Raw genomic sequence first — 22,660 nt, forward strand, 5'->3', positions numbered from 1 at the left:
AATTTCATCCAAATCCATTCAGCGAGTCAAAATATGTAAACAATAGAATTTGGGGTAAAGTCAATGCAAATTAATCTTATCTTAATTATAAAGTGGCGATCGCCATCCTGTACTATATATAAGATACATATACATGTGTTTCTTGTATGCTGTTTAATACTCACCGTTGCAAAGTTCAAAGTGCTACAGGGAATTTATTTAAAATGCAACACACCCTTTTCAAAGCATGAATACAGAAAGGTTGGTGACACTTTATTTTTATTTTCACATCAGAAAAACATTGCATCGATTACACATAGAGAAAATTTGCCTCTCACGTTAGTACATTAATATGTATAGACTTTTTGTCTTTAGTTTCTTCCTTAGCCTTGTCTTTTGTGTTGGTCGTGAGGGGTGCCCAACAATCCTCACAACCCGCATTTCCAGCCAAGTCCATACCTGCCTCACAGTGAAAGCCACCCCTCTTTGACTCTGGCTTACCGTAGACCTACGTAAAAGAAAATCTCCCGTAAAAACCTCTTGCAGGGTTTTTTTTCATCCCAGTTGTTCCACTTTTTTCTTGATGTTGATGTGATTGAGAAAGGCGTTTTCACAGGATTATTTTCCTGGCCCCTGATCTCAGAAGAGACTCCTTGATTGGCTCGTAGTCGCTAATTCATCTTGTGATCTGTACCCTGATTCAGCATACATTCCATCACCTGCTCATACCAGCTGATTCTGCTGTTGCTGCCTCTTTCCTTTGCCACCTCCACACCAGGCTCAAGCTCGAAAATGGATACATCACAAACATAATTAAAATGCTAATATTTAGCACACGCTAAAATCTGAACTTCATTTTAGGGCCGATAGCATGCATTGATGTTAGTAAACTGAGTGGTGTTTATTTGCAACGATCAAGACATTGATTGTTATTTTAATTATTAGTCAAACATCTCACGGAATGTACACTTACCCACTGAGCTACCCGGTCCTATTGAGATAACGCTATGAAGGACTAAGATGATATGTTGGGCAATCTTTCTTGCAAACATATTCTAACCCAGGTTAGGACAGTAGACACCCCTCACTGGTACCCAAGCATGATGTCTTCATGCTACCTATGCCAAGACAGAGACCTCAAAACAGAAGTCTCTGCTTGGCAAGAGATGCAACGCCTCCAAGCCTGTCCTGCTTTTATGCATCATCGATTGCAGTATATACTTCTCTGAGAATTTTGGATCATTCTTTTATCCTCTTTTAGCTCTTCAATAAAAGGCTGCTGTCTCCAAGGAGAACTAGTTAAACTGCAGTGGAAGGAGTTACACGTAGAGGTTTCTAAGAGCAGGAAGGTATAACCTTTATCAGGGCTCATCGCCCGCTCCCAAGAAAGGAGATCTCACTTGGAAAATGATAAGAGCTCCTTTCGGAGTGTTTCCATATTCATGTGTTTAAACTTATCCAGGTAGGTCCAGACTTTGCAAGACACTAGGCCGTAGTAGGTCTCCAGCAGCGAGCAGTCTTGGCCTCTGTTTACGTCTTGCCAGTCTGCAGCCATTTCTTGTTCATCCATCATGGCTGAAGTGAAGATAAACCTGTAGCAGCAGCGGTTGTACTGGATGTGCCGGCTTCCGGAGAACCTGGAGCTGTGGGTTGGCACGATGCCTGCGCTTTCAGCGCAGACGCCTACAAACACATCGGCGGGCACTTGAGTGGGCACACCTTCAGACGCAACATAGACTTTGCGAGCCACATCCTGGGAGACGATGAAGGCTGCCCCGCTGCAGTAATCGGGGTAGTACCTCTCTTGGAAATGGTTGAAGGGGACGAATCCTTGTTTGTCAGGATCTCTAATGGGTTCCTTTTGGTGAATGACTCTTCCAATGTAGAGGTCCTCAGGGTGCTTCCTCAGGTGCAGCAAATAGTCCACCAGGGTCATGACATTGACAAACACGTCCTCCTCGGCTTTAAGAATAAACCTGGCGTTGGGGCAGAAGGTCACTGTCCATTGCATCAGCATGACCATCTTGAGGGTTTTGTTCTGGTCGGAGTCCTCAAAGCTTCCTTCAATGATATCTCCATGCCGTTGAGATTCTTCTACGACTTCTAACTGGGTGGTTTCCGAACTGGGCTGCCCCAAAGCAAACAGAGTTAAGACCGTATGCCCCTTGACTTGGGAAACATTAGCCCATGTCCGTCTGATCAGGTCGCGTCTTGTCGTGTTCTCCGGGTTACTGAAGACGATGGACAGCAGCAGAATGTCTTGTGGAGGGCACCCGCTTGAACCGCTGATCTTATAGGACCTGGAGATGTTGTCTTTCATTGAAGTCATGTCTAGTTTCCGGGCTTTCTCCCTCATTTCCTGGACGTTTACATCCGTGTAGGTGGCTGGCAGAGACTGGAGGAAGTATTCCTCGATGAAATCGGCTCCAAAAAGTAAGGCATGAAACAGTACAATATTAAAGAAAATGAAGCACCACTGATGGGTGCGCAGTCTGCAGAACACCATCTGCAAAAAACAAAAACAAAAAATAATTAAATGTTAGTCTGGTACAAATGTGCTTCTTCATAATATTCAAAGATTATGTAACATTTGCATTTGAAGAAGTTATTGTTAGAACGTACAGTTCCTATTGACACGACTTGTCTATATATTCTTTAATAGTAGTGACTACAAACGACTGGCTACTCCATGTGCTTTTAAATCTATTAGATATAAAGTAATTGTTTAAGAAGCCTTGCTTCCTTGGACTTTTATTTAAGCAATATGCCCTGAGCCACGGGGCCATTACCGAGTCAGGTAATGCCCCGGGGACCATAGTTACAGTGAGGGGTACATTGCTATTAGTACCCCGGCCTGGAAGACCGCTGCTGCAGCGTTTCGGAACAGGAAAAAAAAGAAATGACAAAAACAAAATGCCCGCCGGGAAAGGGAAAACAGAGTCCATTTTCCCTTTCCATGGCGGCCATCGGGAGCGGACGCGCTGGGGACAGAGTCCCCTGCGTGTCCGCTATCGAAAAAACAAGGTAAATTGGGTTGGGAGGGAGGGCGGGGAGGGGATTGTTGGGTGGGCGGGGAGGGGATTGTTGGGTGGGTGGGGTGCGGGGGTTGCCAATACACTCACCTGAAACCCTGGCGGGGGAGGACAGCAGCCTCCAGCCCTGCGCAGGCTCAGAGCGGGGATTACCCTGTTCCGAGCCTCCTCATTGGCTGAGGGGCTGCCACACTCCCCCGCCAGAGACGTCAACAAAAGCTAAAGCTTTGAGGGATTCTCTGCGAGGTATGGACCGGGCGAGGGCCAATCAGAATATTTGTTACATTCTGGTTGACCCTCTCCGGGTACTAATTGATAATAAAATATGTCTATGCTGTGCCTGTTTTACATAATTTTTCAAAATTTGACCAACTGCGAACCTACCACCCAGACACACACAATCATATCATGCAATGTAAAAAAATACATGATGCAAAACCTATCTTTTTAATTTCTATAATGCCATTTCTGCTTCTGGGGACGCAGTGCACTCAGCCTTCCACCATTTTGATTAGTGTGTCACAGGAAGCCTTCAACGCCACTATAGGACCTTAACACTTGCTTACCCATCACAACCCCTCTTTATTTTATGCATTTGGTGACGTCCCTGTTATATGTTTCTTTACTTTGACTTTGATGCTGACATTTTGAAAATACAGGATTATAAACACAAATGTGGATTAAACCTTTTTGGGTCCTATTCACAAAAGTTTTTCTGACTTGCTTGAATGACTTGCACAAGAAGGTAGGACAAACACATGCAGTTTGTGAAAAAGGGCATTCACAAATGCCTTTATGGATACATTTCGGCCCATGTGTAAAATCTGTATTTAGTCGGTGTGACAGGTATCAAAAATGCACTAAAGAGGACAACCCTCATTCAAAAATGGATGTGCTTTGTCTGCGGTTGTTTATCCTATCTTTGCCATGCCCTGGTACTTACCAGATGCAGAGGAAAGCTTAGTAGAGTCATGTGCCTTTTGAGATACCTGCCTGGCACTTCCCAAAGTAGAAATGTTCATGCAAAGCATGAGCATTTCCATTAATGATGTTCGGTTATATGCATCATGCATATAGCCCTGATGTGTCTTGCCCTGGCCTGAGAACATGCACATTAATTTACCCCCAGGCCAGGGAGGGACCACTCCCCATTCCCTCCCCAAAGACCAGTTGTAAGTAGAGAGGCGCTAGGCAGCCTGCACATTTATTACAGGTGGTAAATCTTCTCTGCAACAGGGGATGTGCTACCCATGAGTTCCCACCTTACTCATGACCCCATCCACTGCATCACAGACACCAAGGTGGAGTTTTTTAAGGGATCCCATTTGGGGCCCCTTTCTATTTGAAACACAACACAGCCAACAACTGAACATTATTGACCCTGAACCACTTAAAACTCTTGATGCCCTTTGAGGGTTCTGCCCCGCCACGTCACCCCCCTGAGAGGGGTCTACGATAGACCTTTAGGGTTGGACTGATGGGACAGACCCCTACTCCTTACTCAGCACCACCCACTGTTAAGAAGTGGCCAAGAAATGGCCCCAATGGGCGGTCCAATCCATGGGCAGTCTTTAGCGGGCCGCCACTTCTGCTTCCTACCTCAAGCCAGGATATGCCTATACTTTCCTCACCTGCTATCAAATAAAATATACAAATAACTATATATAAAACCAATCATACATAGATAAGCACCTACTTATATTCTTGTTAATAAATACATCTTTACAATTGTATACAAAATATACAGGGGCGGGACTGCTGCAGTCCATCACAGCCCTGTGCAGTACCTCTCATTGTTCTTAATGATAAGGGACAACACGAACAGCTGATACATACAAAAATCTAACTTTATCAGGATGAAATTCTCTGTAGGTCATTGTAGAGACTTTGTCACACACGCATATATATATAAATATATATTCACTAACAAAAACATTGTTAAAGGGTCGTTATGGTTAAGTTGCACTAGCAAAAACCTATAAAATTCAATGGAAAAACGTTGTTACAGGGATGTTGTGGTTACAGGTAAAACTGAAAACCCTCTGAAATTCGCCAGTTATGGTAAACTAAGCAACCATAACTTGCGCCACCAGTGTGCACTGCAAGGACTAACACCCATGACATGCGCTACAGGCCCTTACCCGGCATTCCCAGCACAATGGAACTCCATCTCCTGAATTCAATCAAGCATATATTTTCTAATGTGCCATAATATGCTGTGTGTTCACATATGAGACTCACTGTGACTGGCCCCAGTGGGAGTTTCTGTGTGATGAAACTGATGTATTCTTCCGCTAAAGATGGGTATCTCGTCTGGCCGGGATGTGGGTGTCACAACATGAATCAGCTTGATTGTACTTCTTACCAGGCTTGTGTATGATGTTGAAATCATATTATTGTAATCGAAGACCCCATCTATCAATTCTGGGGGGCATTTTGCATTTGAGGGTTCCGTATATGGTGACTAGTGCCTGATGGTCAGTCACTATTGTGAATGGTTTGCCGAGAAGAAATATGTGAACATGTTCTCATACCCAGCCACACCCAGTCACTCTTTCTTTGGTTGTGAATAGCGTCTTTCTGTATCCGACAGGCTCTTACTGGCATATGCATTGGCCACTCTCAGTGACTCTCTCCTAGATCAATGTTGCACGACAATGACCACTAGTCCCATGGGGCTGGCGTCTACTGTCAGTTCCGTCTCTGGTGACAGATCAAAATATGCCATGTGAACTGGGAATGCAATGTCAATTTTAATCTGATGAAAGGTCTCTTTGCACTCTCTTGAGCAGTGAAATGGGATTCCTTGTTTCGTGAGGTCTCTCAATGGTGTGCTCATGGTGGCAAAGTGTTGAATGTACATACCTACTGCAATAACTGGCTATCTCTAGGAATGAGCAAACCCTCATGAAGTGAGACTTCACAGATGGCTTTCACTTTTCCTGGATCTGGGCTCATCTACTTTTCAGAGAAAATATGGCCAACAAACCTCAAATGTGCCTTATGGAATGCACACCTCTCTCGATTGAGTGTCATGCCTGCCTCCTGCAGTGCCACATACACCTGTTCAAGCGCCTGGATGTGCTGTTCAATGGTGGACCCGAACACCAGGATGTCATACTACGGTTGAAGCAGAGTGTCACCTGTCTGATTACTCGGCGTATGCTCTCCTGAAATATCAGAGGCTGACAAGATGCCACAACTTAGCTGTTTGTATCGAATAGTCCTAGGTGCATGGCGAAAGTGGTGATCTATCGTGAATGCTCATCCAACTCACTTTGGTGATATCCCTTATTTAGATCGAGCTTAGAGAATATCTTTGCTGCGTTGAGTAGACTGATCATTTCATCGAGGTGCATTCTTGGTTGCCTCTCAGGTCCAATGGCTTTATTGGCCTGTCTCATGTCCACACACAACCTAATCTCGCTCCCCGTGCCTTTCTTCGGTACTGCTACTATGTGAGACACCTATGAGTTTGGACCAGATGCTGCTTCACTTATGTTGTTAACTATCAAACCATGCAGTTCTTTTTCTACTTGCGGTTTTAGATGAATCGGTATCCTCTTTCGGGTGTTGTGCTACAGCAGTTAAAGACTCATCAATGTGTAACGGCTTAAAGATTGCCTTTAATCCGTCTTAGTCGTCGAAAAAGGGCAGGAAACGGTTGTGTTATGGGGTGCATACACTGCATATTGTACATCATGGCTACAGTTTTCATCGCTATCACCTTTATCCACACCAGTAGATTGCTTGCCTGGACTTCACCTTGGAGAGTGTGAATTTCTGCCCTTATTTTCTTGTCTTTGTACTGAAGGGCAGTGGAACATTTTCCGTGATTGATTACTGGTCTCTTGGCAGCCCATTGAAACACTTGTAGCTCCGATGTCATCAAATCTGGTGAAGGATTAATTTTCTTGAACTCAGATTGCATATAATTTTGATCGTTGCACCTGGGTAAATGACAAATTTTGGTAGATGGTCACCTATTAGTAGATCAACATCCATTGTGGTGTACCCGCGAGGTCCAACATCAAGTATGCGTAACCATGTCTAACCTCAGATAGAGACATGTAGGTGACTTGTCGCACGTGGCTCACCAGATCCCTCTTTGCATTTATGTCCTTTCTTGCTGAGACAGGTCTGTAGTTGCTTACCTCATATTTGGCAGGCATAAAATTGCTGCATGTCCTCTTTGGTAATAAACTGCAGATGCTTGCCATGTGTTTTTGTCTTTCGCCATTGCTGCATTTTTGCCGTAGCGTGGGGCATTTCACCCCTTCTTCGTGTAGGAATGGTAGGCCACATCGGTAGCATCGTCCTCTCGAGCCATATCTTTTTTGGTCCGTGTTGTTTGGATATCTGCTTCTCAACTCCTGGGATATGTCATAAGCGTGCTCACCTTTTCCCCCTTCGCGTGATTCTATCTGACTGGCTTGAGCTTTAGCCCGCGCTTCTCTTCTTGCCATCAGCAAAGTGGTGAGCAGAGGGAGAGGCTCTCTTAGCAGTTTCTTTCGGAATGCAGACGATAGGCATCCCCCTATGATCCTGAGTTGGGTGGCTTCTTCATTTGTGAACTTGTGAAAGTCAAAGAGGGCCACTAGCTTGCGAAGATGGGTCACAAAGGTATCTATCAATTCTCCCGTCAGATGACAGGAAGTATTGAATGTGTCGATATTCCATTGCGTGTCAAAATAGGTATTTAGAGGTTCCTTGAGAACTTTGTATGTCTCCGTTTGGTCCGGCAGAGACGTAGGTATAAGATCCTCCACTTTGTCTCCTACTAAATTGACAAGTAGTCCTCTGGCAAACTGTCAGAGGCCTTTTCACTGTACGCCGCCAAGTCATTTTCATAGTGCCTCGGCCACCTTTCCCATCAGGGGACCAGAGTTTGCCGGTCCATCATGTTGATGGAATGAATCGTCGAAATGCGGCTGCCCTTGGCCGTTGTCCCTTCATCCCCTGCATTTTTGTGATCTGACATTTTTTCAGATTCTGAACTGCCAACACGCTGCTCTCACCTTCTTGGCGCAAAATCACTCATGAGTCTCAATGTGGGATGAGACTCAGTGCAGAACAGCTCCAGTTGGCATATTGCTGGGTCAGGACTCAAATCCCACCTGCGTCGGCAGCCTGCGGAATCCTTCACTCCTTCTTACACTGTGCACCCCAGCTCTGGCTCACATTAGAAGGAATGACTGAACACTCTTTCTCTCTTTCCCCACTGTGCATGCATCTGCAGCGTGGCTGTTCATTGGAGCTATCTCCTGACGCTCCTACATGAGTCTTGATGCTCGCCAGCATATACTCGCTCCGCGCTGCAACACCAGAGGGCCAAGGAAACCACAGTGCACCTAATGATCCTGACTCTAAGAACTACAGGGGCTAAAACAGTATGTCCAGGTAGTAGAATTCCAAGGACTGATAGAATCATTAATGAATAACACATCTGTTTCCTAAAAGTATTCTCCACTCATCAGGCCTTTTTGTGGGATGTCACTATCTCTGTAGCTGCACACAAGGGATAGTTCCCAGATAATGTCACATAAATATAGATATACTTTCCATAGCTTTTAAAACAAAAGTCACTAGACAAGGTCAGTTTAGCCAGGGGCTGAATATACAGATTGAAAACAATCGGGGATAATGCTGAGCCCTGTGGGACACCTCAGTCCCATGCCTTGGGAGAAGGTGTAAATAGAGTAACTTTCACTGACTGGTTTCTTTCTGAGATGTAAGATTCAATCCAAATGAGTGGCCTGGCATTGATGCCATAGGGTATCAACCATCTCAGGAGGAGTGGGTGGTCACTGAGAGATTGAGTAGAATCAATGCTCCAGCACTGCTACTACTCACCTCCTCCCGGGGCTGATCAAAGATGTCAGTAGTCACTAACTTGTTGCTCTGATACTCATACATGGTCTAAATCCTCACTATGCTGAATCATGCAGACCGTTCTACTCCACAAGATTCTGTAGTTAGTGCTTAACCACTCGTCCAAGCTGTTTGGACGGTAACTTTGTGATATTGGTCGGAACCCGTGAAGGCAGCTACAGTAGGTGATGTACTCAAGGAAAGACTACCCCAGAAGTTCGATGAGTGGATAAGAGACACTGGAATACATAAAGGGCAATAGATTACACATGCCAGACATTTGAGAATCCTTAAACAGAGGTGAACAGACTCCGTCATGCCCTTGCTGCCGGACGAAACAACCAAAACATTCTATGATGTGTCTGAGGGAGGACACAAAGTATCACGTATATATGAGTTATTGATGTCCATGGTGGGCGGAGAGATAGATCAGATGAGACGGCAATGGGAAGTGGACCTGGGAGAATCATTGTCTGACAAAGGATGGAGTAGAGTGACATTGTACCACAAAAAGGTGTCAAATTTAGTTGTATGGGACAGATAGAGCATACCTGACTCTGTACAAGATAGCTAACTTTAGCCAAACAGGTGCTCAGTCGTGCCCGAAATGTGGGGAGGTGGATGCAGATCTTGTACATAAGTTTTGGGCGTGTGTGGAGATTAGAAAGTTCTGGAGGGAGGTGACACAGTTGTTGGAAAAAAGGGAAATCACTTTGGATGTGGAGTCTCCCAAGGCTTGTCTAGAAGGGGGTTCCCGAGACCCAAATGGGCTCCACATTTAAACAAACTTAAAGACTTAGCGTACATACTAGGCAAATGAAGAATAGCGATGGGTTGGAAGGCACAAGCAAAACCTACGGCACAAGTGTGGTGGAAGGACTTGTTGAAATGGGCTAATGCAGAGACTACTGTGTGACAAGAAGCATCTAGCAAAGAGAGGGAGCAAGGGGGGAGTGGGGTGGAGGAATGGAGATTGCTAATAGCCGGCTTGACCACCTCCGAATGCAAGACACAAGAATTGTTAGAGATCCCTGTGCAGGAAGTTACCGTAGATATGCAAATTGCAGGCGAAGTATAGTAAAAGGAACAAGGGTGCAGTGTAGGCCCATACCGAGAGGGAGTTGGGGGGAGGGAATAGGAGTTGTTATGGTGTAAAATATACGTGGCCTGTGTATTAATAACGTGTGAAGTGTTTTGCTTATGTTTACAAATAAAGAAAAATTGTTTTAAAAAAAAAATCTTTGTGATGTTAGTCTAACAATTCCTATTTTAACCCCGTCTAATGAAGGTTTTTTAAGAGTGGTCTAATGACCACTTTCCTCGAAGTATAGGGAGCTATGCCTGAACTGTCTTTAAAATTGCTGGAAGTTTTGGATCATGGGGTGATCCGGCTAAAGTTTGAAGATTTTAAATGCAAAATCCAGAACATCTGGCATTATCTGAATTAAATTAGGGATATAATGCTTAGATTCACAATACTAGAGTAGTCCTGGGTTTTAATCGTTACCCTTGTGACCGACCACTTTTCCTCAGAGTAGAAGGCCAAACACTGCGCGATGCAATCCAAACCCTGATGACTATCTACATACCTCTGCCCCAGATAAACTGCAACCATAATCCAATATATATGCCAGCGTGACCGCAAGAACCAGGGGATCGGTTACCTCTCTCACCAGGGCAGGGGTCATGAGTTCGTATGAGGAGAATAATGTTAAGCACTGATCCTCCTCTCCAGACAGGACCTGGAAACGATGACAGAATGAACCCTCCAATGGCAAACCCACCAGTCAGTCACTCACTCACTCAATGCACACATACACAGCAGAAGACACTCAACATGGAAGTGCCATTTTAACTCCTGGTTACGGATTTTCTATTTCACTACCAAAACAACTCAAATGGTGTCATCTTCAAAAATTATGGACACCTTTTAGATACACCCACATGGTATAATAATCCCAAGTGCCTACTTGGTGTGATTTCACAAACGTCACCTGCTTACCCTATCATCGATATCACATAGTTCCCCCCTCATAGGGGGCATCAGAACAGTTTGGATTAGTGCAGAAACTATTACATCATAAGTTATACGTAAACGGTAGACCCTGGAGAACGCTAGTCTGCCAGGGTTTCCTTTCAACCAAAAGGAATTAATGGGGCCCCATTGAATCGTACCTGTCTACCGGCCCTCATGTCCTTCACCGAAGGTCTGCCTCGTTAGTCGTATTCGTGCTGGTGTGTTCCTTGCCTCTGTGTGACCCTTGACTCAAAATGTATATGTGTTGGTCCCATGGAAATTACTGTCCTGGCATGGATCTCCACCCTACTACACCACAGATGGCAGGTGGCAGGGCAGGAGGGTCACATGTATAGCCCCTCACATAGGGCATTGCTGGGCATGTCATCTGTTTGCTGTATTGAGGGTGTGCATAACCCTGGCTGTTCAGTCTCTCTCATGACCTCTTCAGAGCATTCTGCCCCTCTCCCCGCCCCCACAACCCTTCTCCAGTGATGAATATACCACATATAAAACGAAGCCGTGTCCCACAACTCAGGGGTGCCCCAGGGGGGCTCTCATCCCTCTCGGGCTGTGCAAGGGGCCCATGTTCTCAGCATCCCTGCTTCCTTGCCTCTCCACGCCTACCTCCATGTGCTGGGGAGCACACTACACAACACCTGGAAAGAAGACACATTTCATGTAAACAGAGCACTTTGCCAAGGCTGGAAGTTCTTCTGCCCCCTTGTGGGAAGGAGCTGCAAGGGCAGGCGTTACTGTGCTTGGGGGGTGCCCTGGGATGTAACTGGGTTGCAGCAGAGCAGCCCTGGGGTGCATCCTCTCAGGCCATTGCTGCTGTCACTATCTTTATCTTTACGTGCATTATGTTCACCACTGTCACCTGGTATCAAAATCATCATCATCATCCTCGCCGACACCACTACTGCCAGCATCACATCCAACATTACCACTGATACATTGGGAATCAGTGGAAAGGGGTCAGATCAAGTGCTGTCTTCATAGTAACTCAAGTTCAGCCAGAAACCAGCTTCCTGGATCTCACTCGTGCTTATTTCTCAGTGGTATCCATGTCAATGACGGTGCAATAGCAATCACCAGAGGGCAGGAGCCGTTTCCACATGTGAGCCAGTCAGTGCTTGTCCTGGAGAAGGAGCATGGCTTTTATGCACATCACGAGTTGGGAGTTCCTGTTATCGATGACAGCATTGTTGGTGTGGTGAAGGGGAAATTGATGTTGCATAAGACACAGGCAGTCATCCATGCAGTCATCAGTTACTGTGCTGAAGATAGTGCTGTTCTCACATCCTGGGACATGTTGAAGAGTATTTGATTCCCATGTCTGTTGCCCAGAATAAATATCTGGTTAGGAATAACCAAATCAAGTGTTGGGAGGTACTGCTATAGTGCTTAGATCTGTTCCCAAGAAACACATGGATCTGGGTGTCACTGCCTCCCAATTCTTGCTTCTCACCATCCAAAACACACACCCTGGAATCTCTTTGAGCTAGCTGTATAACGCAGTAACACCAGACTTTGTGCTCCATGGTTCCTGCCAGTGTTATTTCTAAACAGTCTTCTGAGAGTCAGTGGTTGAACTGCAGCTCTAAATGACCTCCTGGTTTAAAAAGAAATGCCTTAGCTAAGTGTACCTTCAGCTATTTATTCATAAGCAATTCGTGTGTCCTCACATCTGTTCCTTGCGCTGAAGTTGTGTTAAAAATAAGCATTGGCAAAGCCAGCAGTTTTGGTTCCTATATGGGTATTAGATAGGCATTTGCAAGTCACTGGCATCATATGCCCAGGTGCCCATGTCATTTACCAGTTGCTGCCATTTTATGCCCAGGTAGCACCATTATGGCAGTGCCTGGCAAATCCCTATCCCATGCCTACACAAAAAGCACAACTGGTGACTTTGCCAATGCTTGTTGAAACCAGACACAAGAATCAAGAATTGTATCCTAGTTTTTTATTGATCAGTAACAGGATGTTGGAGACATAAATCCAGCTGAATATACGCAATCAAGAACCAGCCTGGACACACCAGCGCTTATCACACTGCATGCTTAGGGATTCTAGCGGAAGGCACGGCAACCCACCCATACAATGCACTATTCAAAGACACACTGCAGAACACCTCTGCCATTAGAATGGAGCTACACTACTGAAAACAAATTCGGTCTAGCTGCTCAAGCAATGTATCTCTATGCACAACCACACTCTATACCAACTCTCAGCACCGCTCCACTGCATGCATCTCTCAATAACACAGTGCACAACACCTCTACCAGTAGAATGCAGCTATCCCCCACAATAACAATTTGGCCTAGCTGCTCACATAATGTGTCTCTTACTCTCTCACACTCTACAGACTACTGCTCAGAAGACATCCACTACATGCACCACTCAAAGGCACAGTGCACAACACCTCAACCATTAGAATGCAGCTATCCGCACAACAAAATCTGGTCTGGCTGCACACATAATGTCTTTCCTGCCCTCGCATTCTCTCCAGACTTCCTCTCAGCACCTATCCATGGCCTCCTCGACATGGGTGACTAGCAGGGACTTGCCCCCCCCTACTTACCTCCTATTGGCTAAAATGCTTACACGCATTCTACGGTATACAGAGTTTAAATCGAATCATCAAATATTTTATCTTGAAAACATGTATAGTGAATGTATTTAGGGTGGGGTAAAGGGTTACATTTTTTGGGAAAATGGTCGGGATGTGTTTTTAGGGGTGGGAAACAGAGGTTGCGGTACCCCCTCCCCCAAAAAAATCCATTGACTACAACGTTTTTCAAGATAAAAGATTCGATATATGGGCATTTGTTATACATTCCCTCGATATAAAGACATGAAACCTCATTCTACAACTCTAACACATTTTCCCACACCTGGACTTCGGTCCACAGTGGGCGTTCAACCTACAGTGCGTTGGGACCATACCAATGGTGAAAAGGCACTACACAAATGCACATTACATTACATGTGAGTATTAGAAAGATGTACATGGGATGTCTGTACTTTATGACCAGATTAGGTCATGCACGCAAATAACTGCTACATAGCCAGCTATGGGTATGTTTTTGTCTTTGATGGACAGCTCTGCAGCCCTGTGAGGTTGGGAGATCCTGGAAGAGCATGTTGAAAAGTCTATGTGAAGCGGTGGCGAAGAAATACCTCCAAAAGACCATGAATGTGGCGTTGCTTCTAGGTTGATCATGCTTGGTCATTGCATTAGTGTGATCAGAAGACCAGGGCCTAATTCTAAGGATGTCTGAGGTTGTCTTAGAGTTCCCTTGGCTGGGGCAAATGTGCAATTTCAGGACATCCGTGCTGCACAACCAAGTATTTACTATCGCCATGGACGTCGGTGCAAGATCTCAAGGTGGAAACGGTCTGAAAGTATTCCTAAAATGTACAGCAGAAGTGAATGAAATGATTTCTAAATTTCCGAGAGCATCAACTCAATTTCTTCAATTATCGGCCACATTCTGTCATTTCTAAAATTGTTGAAGCCGAACTCTGAAATTATCTGAATCCCCCTCCGTAAGCATGAGCACAGCCCCCAATGTTTGTGAGGACATCAAAAATCCCAATAGCAGGCCATACCGAGCAGCACAATCACATACCTGCCCTCATGAATGCATCCCTAATCCAAAACCACCATCAACCTGTGAGCAACACATTCCCTATTTTCCATGAATCTCATAAATAGTGCCTAATTGGCTAATTTATCAGGCGCATTTTGACATCTCTAGTGTTTAGGTGCGCTTTGGTCTTCAAGGGTGTGGTTGGTGACGTGTATGTACTCTGTTGGACACTGCATGGCTGCGTAGCGGGTGCTGCTGGGTGTTCGAGGGAAGGCTAGAGCTCACAGCTCAATATGTACTGGTTGTGTCTGAGTAAGCAAATGAGCCCTGTGTCTGAATTCTACAGGGTGGACCCATTTAGCAACTGTGACCTATCAAATAATACAAGGTCTTCAGAAACACAGACATTGGTGGGGGTGGGCATTGGACTCTTTGTGCTTGAGGTTGTGGCATGCAGTCAAAGCTTCAAGGCATTAGGATCCGGCATGCCAGAATCACCAGAATCTGGGGCAATTTCACATAGGATCATCTCCTACATGCCAGGAGTAAGGGATGATCCTATGTGGATAGGAGGGTCTACATGAGCAGGAACTTGCTGCCCCAATTGACAGAGTGATCATTTGTTCTATGATAAAATGCTGTATGACCTAGAAGCGGCCATCAGGCCAGAGGCCTGAGTTCTTGGGGTTTGGCAAATTTCTGTGGGGTGGGAGAATACCCGTTGGGAACACAGAACCAACTCTTGCTTTGTGTATCTTTAGATGTTTGGAGGCATCATTGAACGCCCCAATGATTTTGTTGTTGGATTGGCTCATAATGGTCCCAGCCATCAATATACTGATGACCAGAATGCCTCAGTTGTTGGTTCTTCAACATTCCTGATCTAATCTTTCAGCAACATTGTTTGATTGTCAAGCGACAAACAGGTGGCAAAGGTATTCTTCAAAAAAGGTAGCAGGCGCTCCTCTCCAGAAAGAACATGACATGATAACCTGTTCTGAGAGTTTGCAGCACACGCTTTTTGCTCACTGTACCTTTCACAGATGGGAAATATCCATTTGCATATCAGTCTTTGTCCCACCCACATGGGCAGTCCAGCACCAAAATGCTATGGCAATTCCTCTCTGAACAAGAGTACCAAAGGCAACCCCATACACGTGTTTCAGCCTTGTTGGGCCTCATCAGTGAGGTGAAGCTTTGTCTCTCTGAGTACAGTGAGCAGTGAGTCCACGTCTGGTTGCCCGCATGTAACTCAGGGTGACCAACCCCAAGTTCCTTTCAAATATTTCAAAAAAGGTAGAAGCTGCTCCTCTCCAGAAAGAACATGGCATGATAACCTGTTCTGAGATGAGAGTTTGCAGCACACGCTTTTTGCTCACTGTACCTTTCACAGATGGGAAATATCCATTTGCATATCAGTCTTTGTCCCACCCACATGGGCAGTCCAGCACGGAAATGCCATGGCGATTCCTCTCTGAACAAGAGTACCAAAAGCAACCCCTTACACGTGTTTCAGCCTTCTTGGGCCTCATCAGTGAGGTGAAGCTTTGTCTCTCTGAGTACAGTGAGCAGGGAGTCCATGTCTGGTTGCCCCCAGGTAACTCAGGGTGACCAACCCCAAGTTCCTTTCAAATATTTCAAAAAAGGTAGCAGGCGCTCCTCTCCAGAAAGAACATGGCATGATAACCTGCTTAACTCTTCAGCTGAGTGAAATAACTGAATGGTTTGAAGATTTTGCGCAATCATCACAACAACCACAATCATCATCCTCATAGCCACTCCCAACATTTCCACCAACAGTTTACTTTCCATTGGTGTCACCTTCACCATCTCTCTACTGTAATATCATTCCCATCAAAACCACTATACTCACAAGCACCATAACAACCATCAACAATACCAACATCAGCATCCCAAATTTCACAATCCTCAAGGAAAATACGGGGAATAAGAGCTGCACACTGCTTTGGTTTTTGTGACTGTTCAACAGCCCAATACACAGAGGGAAAGGGTTCCTGTAAAACAATATAGTGTAAAATAGCATGACTAACAGGACACTGCTTCAACTCCTTGTTTCTCTTTGGAAAGCTGGGCTGCTCGAGGGACATCTGTCAGCTGCTCTATGCATTCTTCATACACTTAACTCCACCAAATCGGAATGTTTCCAAGTAGGCCATTCATCTAAACAGGAGGCAATTTAAGGCTAGCTAAATGACATGCACCTTGATGGATTCACACCTCAGCTGGCCCCATCCGACAAATCGCTCAGGTTCATTATTGACAACAGTCTCTGCTTTCATCAACATAGCAGCACAAACGCCCACACGGCTTGGTATCTGCTAGCACACCTCCGGGAGACACAAAGCATCCTCCCACCTGAGGATTTCAGAACCACAGTCCAAGCTCTGGTAATATCAGGCCTTGATTGAAGGGAATGCCCTCCTTACCAGCATCCCCGCCACACACCTGGATCCCCCTCCTGAGGGCTGTTAACCATGCTGTTGCATGCCTCATAATGGGAACTGAGGTCTTTGGCCACATCTCAAAACTCCTTGTATCATTTGTAAGGCAACTTCTATCTGAACACCAACCACTCTAGCTATAAAACTCTTGGGGTTAGGTGGTATGCGCTTCTCTAGGAGCCAGACCACTGCTACGCTTGAGTCTAGACTTGCACGGAAAGAGAAAAGCAGGAAACAGGCAATCTCTTGCTGTGCCCCACCCCGGTCGCATCAAGACCGCTGCAATGTTCCTGCAGTTCAGGAAGGAACTTAAGAGCCTGCTGTACCAGGAATACTTAGGGGTCACTAAGGACCTGATACTGGTAGACATATACCACCCCTGTTTTATGGGATCTCCAAGCTACTACAACCTCTGACCTCCCCTTCTGTTGACCTCTGTTATCCCCAAATTACTTGTACAGTGCTCTGTTGCTTCCTAGCTGGGTTTGCACTTTACAAACCCAAATAGAAATGTAAAAAAACAAATACTCTGATGTTGAAGTTACAAGCTCACAGTGACTGGTTCTCACATTTAGAGAATTTCTTTTTTTCTCCTTACAATGCATTCTACGTTGTACGGAGCAGTTTCTTCTTAGACTTCATCAAGACACTGGACAGAGATCAGCCCCTACATCTCTCTGTGTGTTCTCCATTCTGGAGTTTTGGCAAAGCACTCCACCAGTGGCTAGAGGTTGGTCTCTGCTGCTAAAACAGGAAAATCGGAAACTGAGTTGGCGTTCAGCAAATAAAGTTGGTACACTTAAATTACTGCCAGCACTTCAACCTGCTGACTTCACGTCTTAAAGGGGCTGAAGAAATATTTGTTTAATTGCTCAAACTGATGCAGTGTCCTCAAGACACCACGTCATTATCTAAAGAGCCACACATTCCTACATTCTCATCCTCGTTGACTTCAGAAGACAAATTGGTCTCCAGGACTGCAACAACCCTACCTTGAAACATCACAGACATCCTGAAGGGGTCAATTGACAGGAATCACCTTTTGGAGAGCCCTCTGTGAAGAAGTGTTCGAGTGAAGAGATATTGATATTGATATTGATATTCTATTTCTATAAATAAACTCCAGGTAGCTAATGATACTCAGTCAAAGTATCCATCAGATCCTTGTGATGGAACGACTGGTGGGTCCTATCGGAGAGAGATCACTAGAGCAAAGTTCCCTCAAGTATAAGCAGGTTGTAACCAATGCCAGAAGAAAGTTACACATACTCAGATCAGCCCAGTGGGGGCTTACGGCGAAGTAAGAGCAGGTGCTGCGAGAAGTAGGGAAAAGCACTCGGATCGACAGTGCAATCTCGCTAAATTGGTAGGTTTGCGTGTGATGATAAACCCTCTGAGGGGGTCACATGTTGTGTGTATCTGATATGGGTGAGCTGTCCATATAGGCCATTAACTTGTGGCTCTCGGTCACATGTTTCTTTTTTCAGATTTGTATGTTTTGTTTTTTCTTGAGGAATGTGATTGGAGATCCTCCAAAGATCTACTATTCTTCCAAACATTTTTCTTTCTCATTTCCTTTACCACTTTCTCATTTCCTTTACCATCAGTACCGTTTTGGACTATGCATTCCAGCCAGAATCCTGATGTCCGCGAGGTCGAATCAACAGATGCATGTACCCCAATATTTGTAACATGGTTGAAGCTTCTTTTGCCAGACCTAAGTTTAGCATAAACATGAAAATAATTTCTGATATAAGCTGAGAGATGCAGCATATCCCTGATGAAGGATCAGTGAAGATGCCAGCCTTCAAACAGTGGAGTGGAATCGAGTGCCCAATTCACCCCTGATTCAATTCCACTCAAAGATGCAGAATTCTGGTTGGTTTAAGCTCCAGCCTCTCTGACTTGGTTGAATTCTTTCCATTTACAGCGGCCGAATTGCCAATCAATCTATCGTACCAAATATCAGACCATCAGAGGATTGTAATGTTCACATGCTGAAATGTTCTTTGTGTAAGCCAATTACGTAGCCAGAATTTATTGGGCACTCTGAGTGGTTGCGGTGCTGGAGATTACAGCCAACTCTGGCCCATCACAGTCTCTGGTAAAAAAACAGGACATTTGCCAATTCAAATCAGCAGCTAGTGTGGAATCAAGGAAACTATCCAGTAGTTCATCTTCACTAATGGAATGTCTAGTCCCTTTTACTGATTGCCGGTTGCAGCCAGGAACATGCAGAATTATGTGGATGATGTAAAAACAATTTCCAAGCTGTCTTAATTAAATATATCTAGATGGTGACAATTTGGATTATTCTACTAAACCAAACATGGGTGCATTATTGAGTTTAATTGAAATTATCCATATCTAAAATTAAGCCCTAGCAAACTGGGCCTCTGGCAAATTCTTTAATCTGAAAGAACTTCCTCCAACAAAGTTACACATTTCTGTGATATGGTGTAGAATAGGCGACTTGGTGATAACAGAGGAGCATTATGGAAGTCTCTATTATAGACAGAAACCATTTGAAATCAGACATGTCTCCTGAGTGCCAGACAAACAGCTGGAGCCATTTAAATGGGTGAGCCAGCAGGGGCGATACGCGTCCCTTTGAAGCACTATCAGGGAGGCGAACATTGAAGCAAACATTTCGGCGTACACACTGCAGGGTGCCATCGGTGTTAAACAGCAAAGATTTTGACCATCACTGAAGTAACTCTGATAGAATGTTTCTTAAGTCTAAATGTATTACTAGAAGTTTGATCTAATACATTTGGGTACATTCTGAATGTCTATTAAAATCCCACTGATTAGGGTTCTCCCTTCAACATGTCCCTAACTTTGACCACTCTTTTGGTAACAAGCCCTGTGCCCATTCTGAGATCTGATTACGGACCGAATATTGTTTTCACAGTCTAATTGTCCCCTGCCATGACTCTGTCCCTGGGGCTACTGGGGTATTCTGCTACATGGAGAATTTAGAGAGTAGCCAATGTACTAACCGGGTTATAGTCATAATGTAGAAAGTCAAAATGTAGAAAGTCAAAATGTCGAAAAATAAATGTTGAAAAAAAAATGTCGAATTTTATTTTATGATGTTTTTTATTCGAAATGGGGGGGTTCCCCCCGCAACCCCCCCTTTTTTCTTTTTGTTTTGTTTTACCCATTTATTTTTATTTCCGGACCCCAAAATAAATATATAATTAAATAAGAGGGAATTCAACATTTTTTTTTCTACATTTATTTTTCTACATTATTGTCATTCTACATTTTATTTTCGACATTTTGACTGACCACCGTACTAACCACCCCACTCCTGCTTCCTGCAACACACCACCCAAATACTATACACGCCCACTAGGCTAGCCAACAGATACACTAACACACACCCAACACAAGTAACACATGCTTACAACAAACAAACCTGGACACTGGACGCACCTATACAGATACAGGCCAGTGTGCACAACCTTAAATACCAGCCAATCTACACACAAACCACAGAAACACACTCCATACAGATACAGACTCCAGAATAACAGTCACATAGAAAACAACCCAGGCACTGGACCTTACCCCTATGGATATGACAAGCCAGTGCACGCAACCAACCATCTGCAAGCCAACACACGCAGACACCAGTTTCTTCTGGTTCTGGACCTATCCGAGCACTCTTCCCTCACTAACCAATCCTGTACTCTTTCTTGCAGAACCACGTGAGCGCCTAGAGACTGCTCTTGGATGGTAGTGGTGCGCTGTATAAATCAACGTACCATAACATTAATGGGGTCGTGAGACTGACCATCTGCTGGAAACTAATGCCTCGAAGGCTTGAAGAACAGTGCTTGGAGGCTGCGGCAATCCATACCATCTAGCTATGAAAGACGGAAGAACTGCCACCTCATATCGAGATGTATCCATTGAGATCAGCTGATGCACCCCTTGTAGTCCAGAGTTGCATTCTACACTTACACCTACACTTGTGACTCAGGCGCAGGCACCCAAGCAATCTAAATCTTTGCTGTCGTACCCTTAATAGAAGAAGACCTTTCCAGAAGTTGGAATCCACAAAGGCCTCGCTGGATGAAAGGTGTACTTTTTAAAAAGGTTTTATGAAGCGTTGTTGTGCTACTAATTTAGGCCTTGAAAAAAGAATTCCAGTAACATTAACAGTGTAATAACAAGTGTGAGCTGACTTTAATTTTGCATACTGATTTTAGCTTCCACCAGCATCACAATGTATTAAAACTAGACTATTGGAAAATATTTAAAAAGTTAACTAGTCGTATCATTGTTTAAACAATGTACTCACTGGATACTAATTATTTTCATCCAAATGCTTTATGTGCCATAATAGAAGGGTTGTTTACGATTATGAGTCAATTATTGATTATGAATCTATATGATGCCCCGATGGTATATTCACAGCAGAGATTCAGTATTATACTGAGGACATACTCAATAACTGGGTCTCAGTTCACTCTTGTTCCGACATTATTGTTGCCAGTGATTTTAATGAAAGTTGTGAACCACCTAATGATTCAGAGAATTTGGATGATGATGAATTACAGTAGTCATCATTAGCAATCATGGGTAATGAGGTAAATCAAGCCAGCAAGGTAGAGAGAGGTTGTAATTGGTCAGAACTCTTATTAGCAAGAGACCTGACCCTAATCAATTCCGTTCTGGGGAGAGAGTCCATCACACAATTTTACCTGGGCGAATGGGAAAATCTTCTACAGATTGGATCATTGTTTTGCAAATCACAAAATAAGATTAAAAAACAAGGGGTCTTTCTATTTGCTATAACTCATTGAGTGATCATGTGATATTGAGTCTAAGGAATAACATTAAAAAGCCTCAATCTGCTCCTCAAACTGTTCTAGGACTTGTTCCTAACTCGCAGGGTAATACAATCATCTGGTCAGAGGGACATGTGCACAAGATAAACTAATTACTTAATAATTTTAATTATACAGTTGAGGAGTTATTGTCTTTGTACAAAGGAGATATCAAATTAATGATTCATTCTCTTTGGTACACGTCTGGATGTAAGAAAACAGTACTACATAGTCGTACACACACCTCTGTACCCTTCGATAGAGCTATCTGTGGGGAAAAGAAAGGATTGCATATAGCCATACGACACATAACACGTTCTCTGTTACTGACACAAGCTGAGAAAATTTGCCAGATGGGGACCCTTAGAACTCGATACAAAAATTGTCTGTCTATACATAAACATAACATCAGTAACGTCAATTGGCACCAGATTTTTACTATACATTGTCTTTTAAAAGCCAACACGCCAGTAATGTCTTTTCAGTGCTTTTATTGTGCAAGGTTAAGCACAGCATATAAAGACCCCCAACACATTCAGGATATCAGCCTTAACTGAATTTACTTAAGAAACAACAACACTGCTAAAACATTCCACATTCCAATAGAACATTCCCTCACATGGCTATTCTAGAATAAGCATGGTTAAGCAAACCATGAAATAGCTACACATTTATACAACACTTTGCACCAAAGATATCAGTAAACTCTGGCCCTTGTATCGGACTTACCAAGCCGAGAATGCAGCAAAAGATATTAAACTTGTATCAGAAGAGTCTTGGGGCGTTCATATCTCCAAATTATGTTATGATACCACTCCAACACCTTCTGGTCATGAACAAGATATCCATGACCCTTCTTTTG

General features: G+C 44.2%; 1 protein-coding gene across 1 annotated transcript in view; it reads right to left on the reverse strand.

Annotated features, from left to right (window-relative positions):
- Positions 1 to 278: 278 nt before the first annotated feature.
- B3GALT9 (beta-1,3-galactosyltransferase 9) overlaps positions 279 to 22,660 on the reverse strand; it is a 33,083-nt gene continuing 10,701 nt past the window's right edge. Inside the window, exon 2 of the mRNA XM_069612149.1 lies at positions 279 to 2,485. Within this exon, the coding sequence (XP_069468250.1) occupies positions 1,376 to 2,485 (1,110 nt within the window). The 3' untranslated portion in view covers positions 279 to 1,375. The remainder of the gene's footprint in view (positions 2,486 to 22,660) is intronic.

The sequence above is a fragment of the Ambystoma mexicanum genome, chromosome 8, assembly GCF_040938575.1.
Source record: "Ambystoma mexicanum isolate Mex_15411 chromosome 8, UKY_AmexF1_1, whole genome shotgun sequence".
NCBI lineage: Eukaryota > Metazoa > Chordata > Amphibia > Caudata > Ambystomatidae > Ambystoma > Ambystoma mexicanum.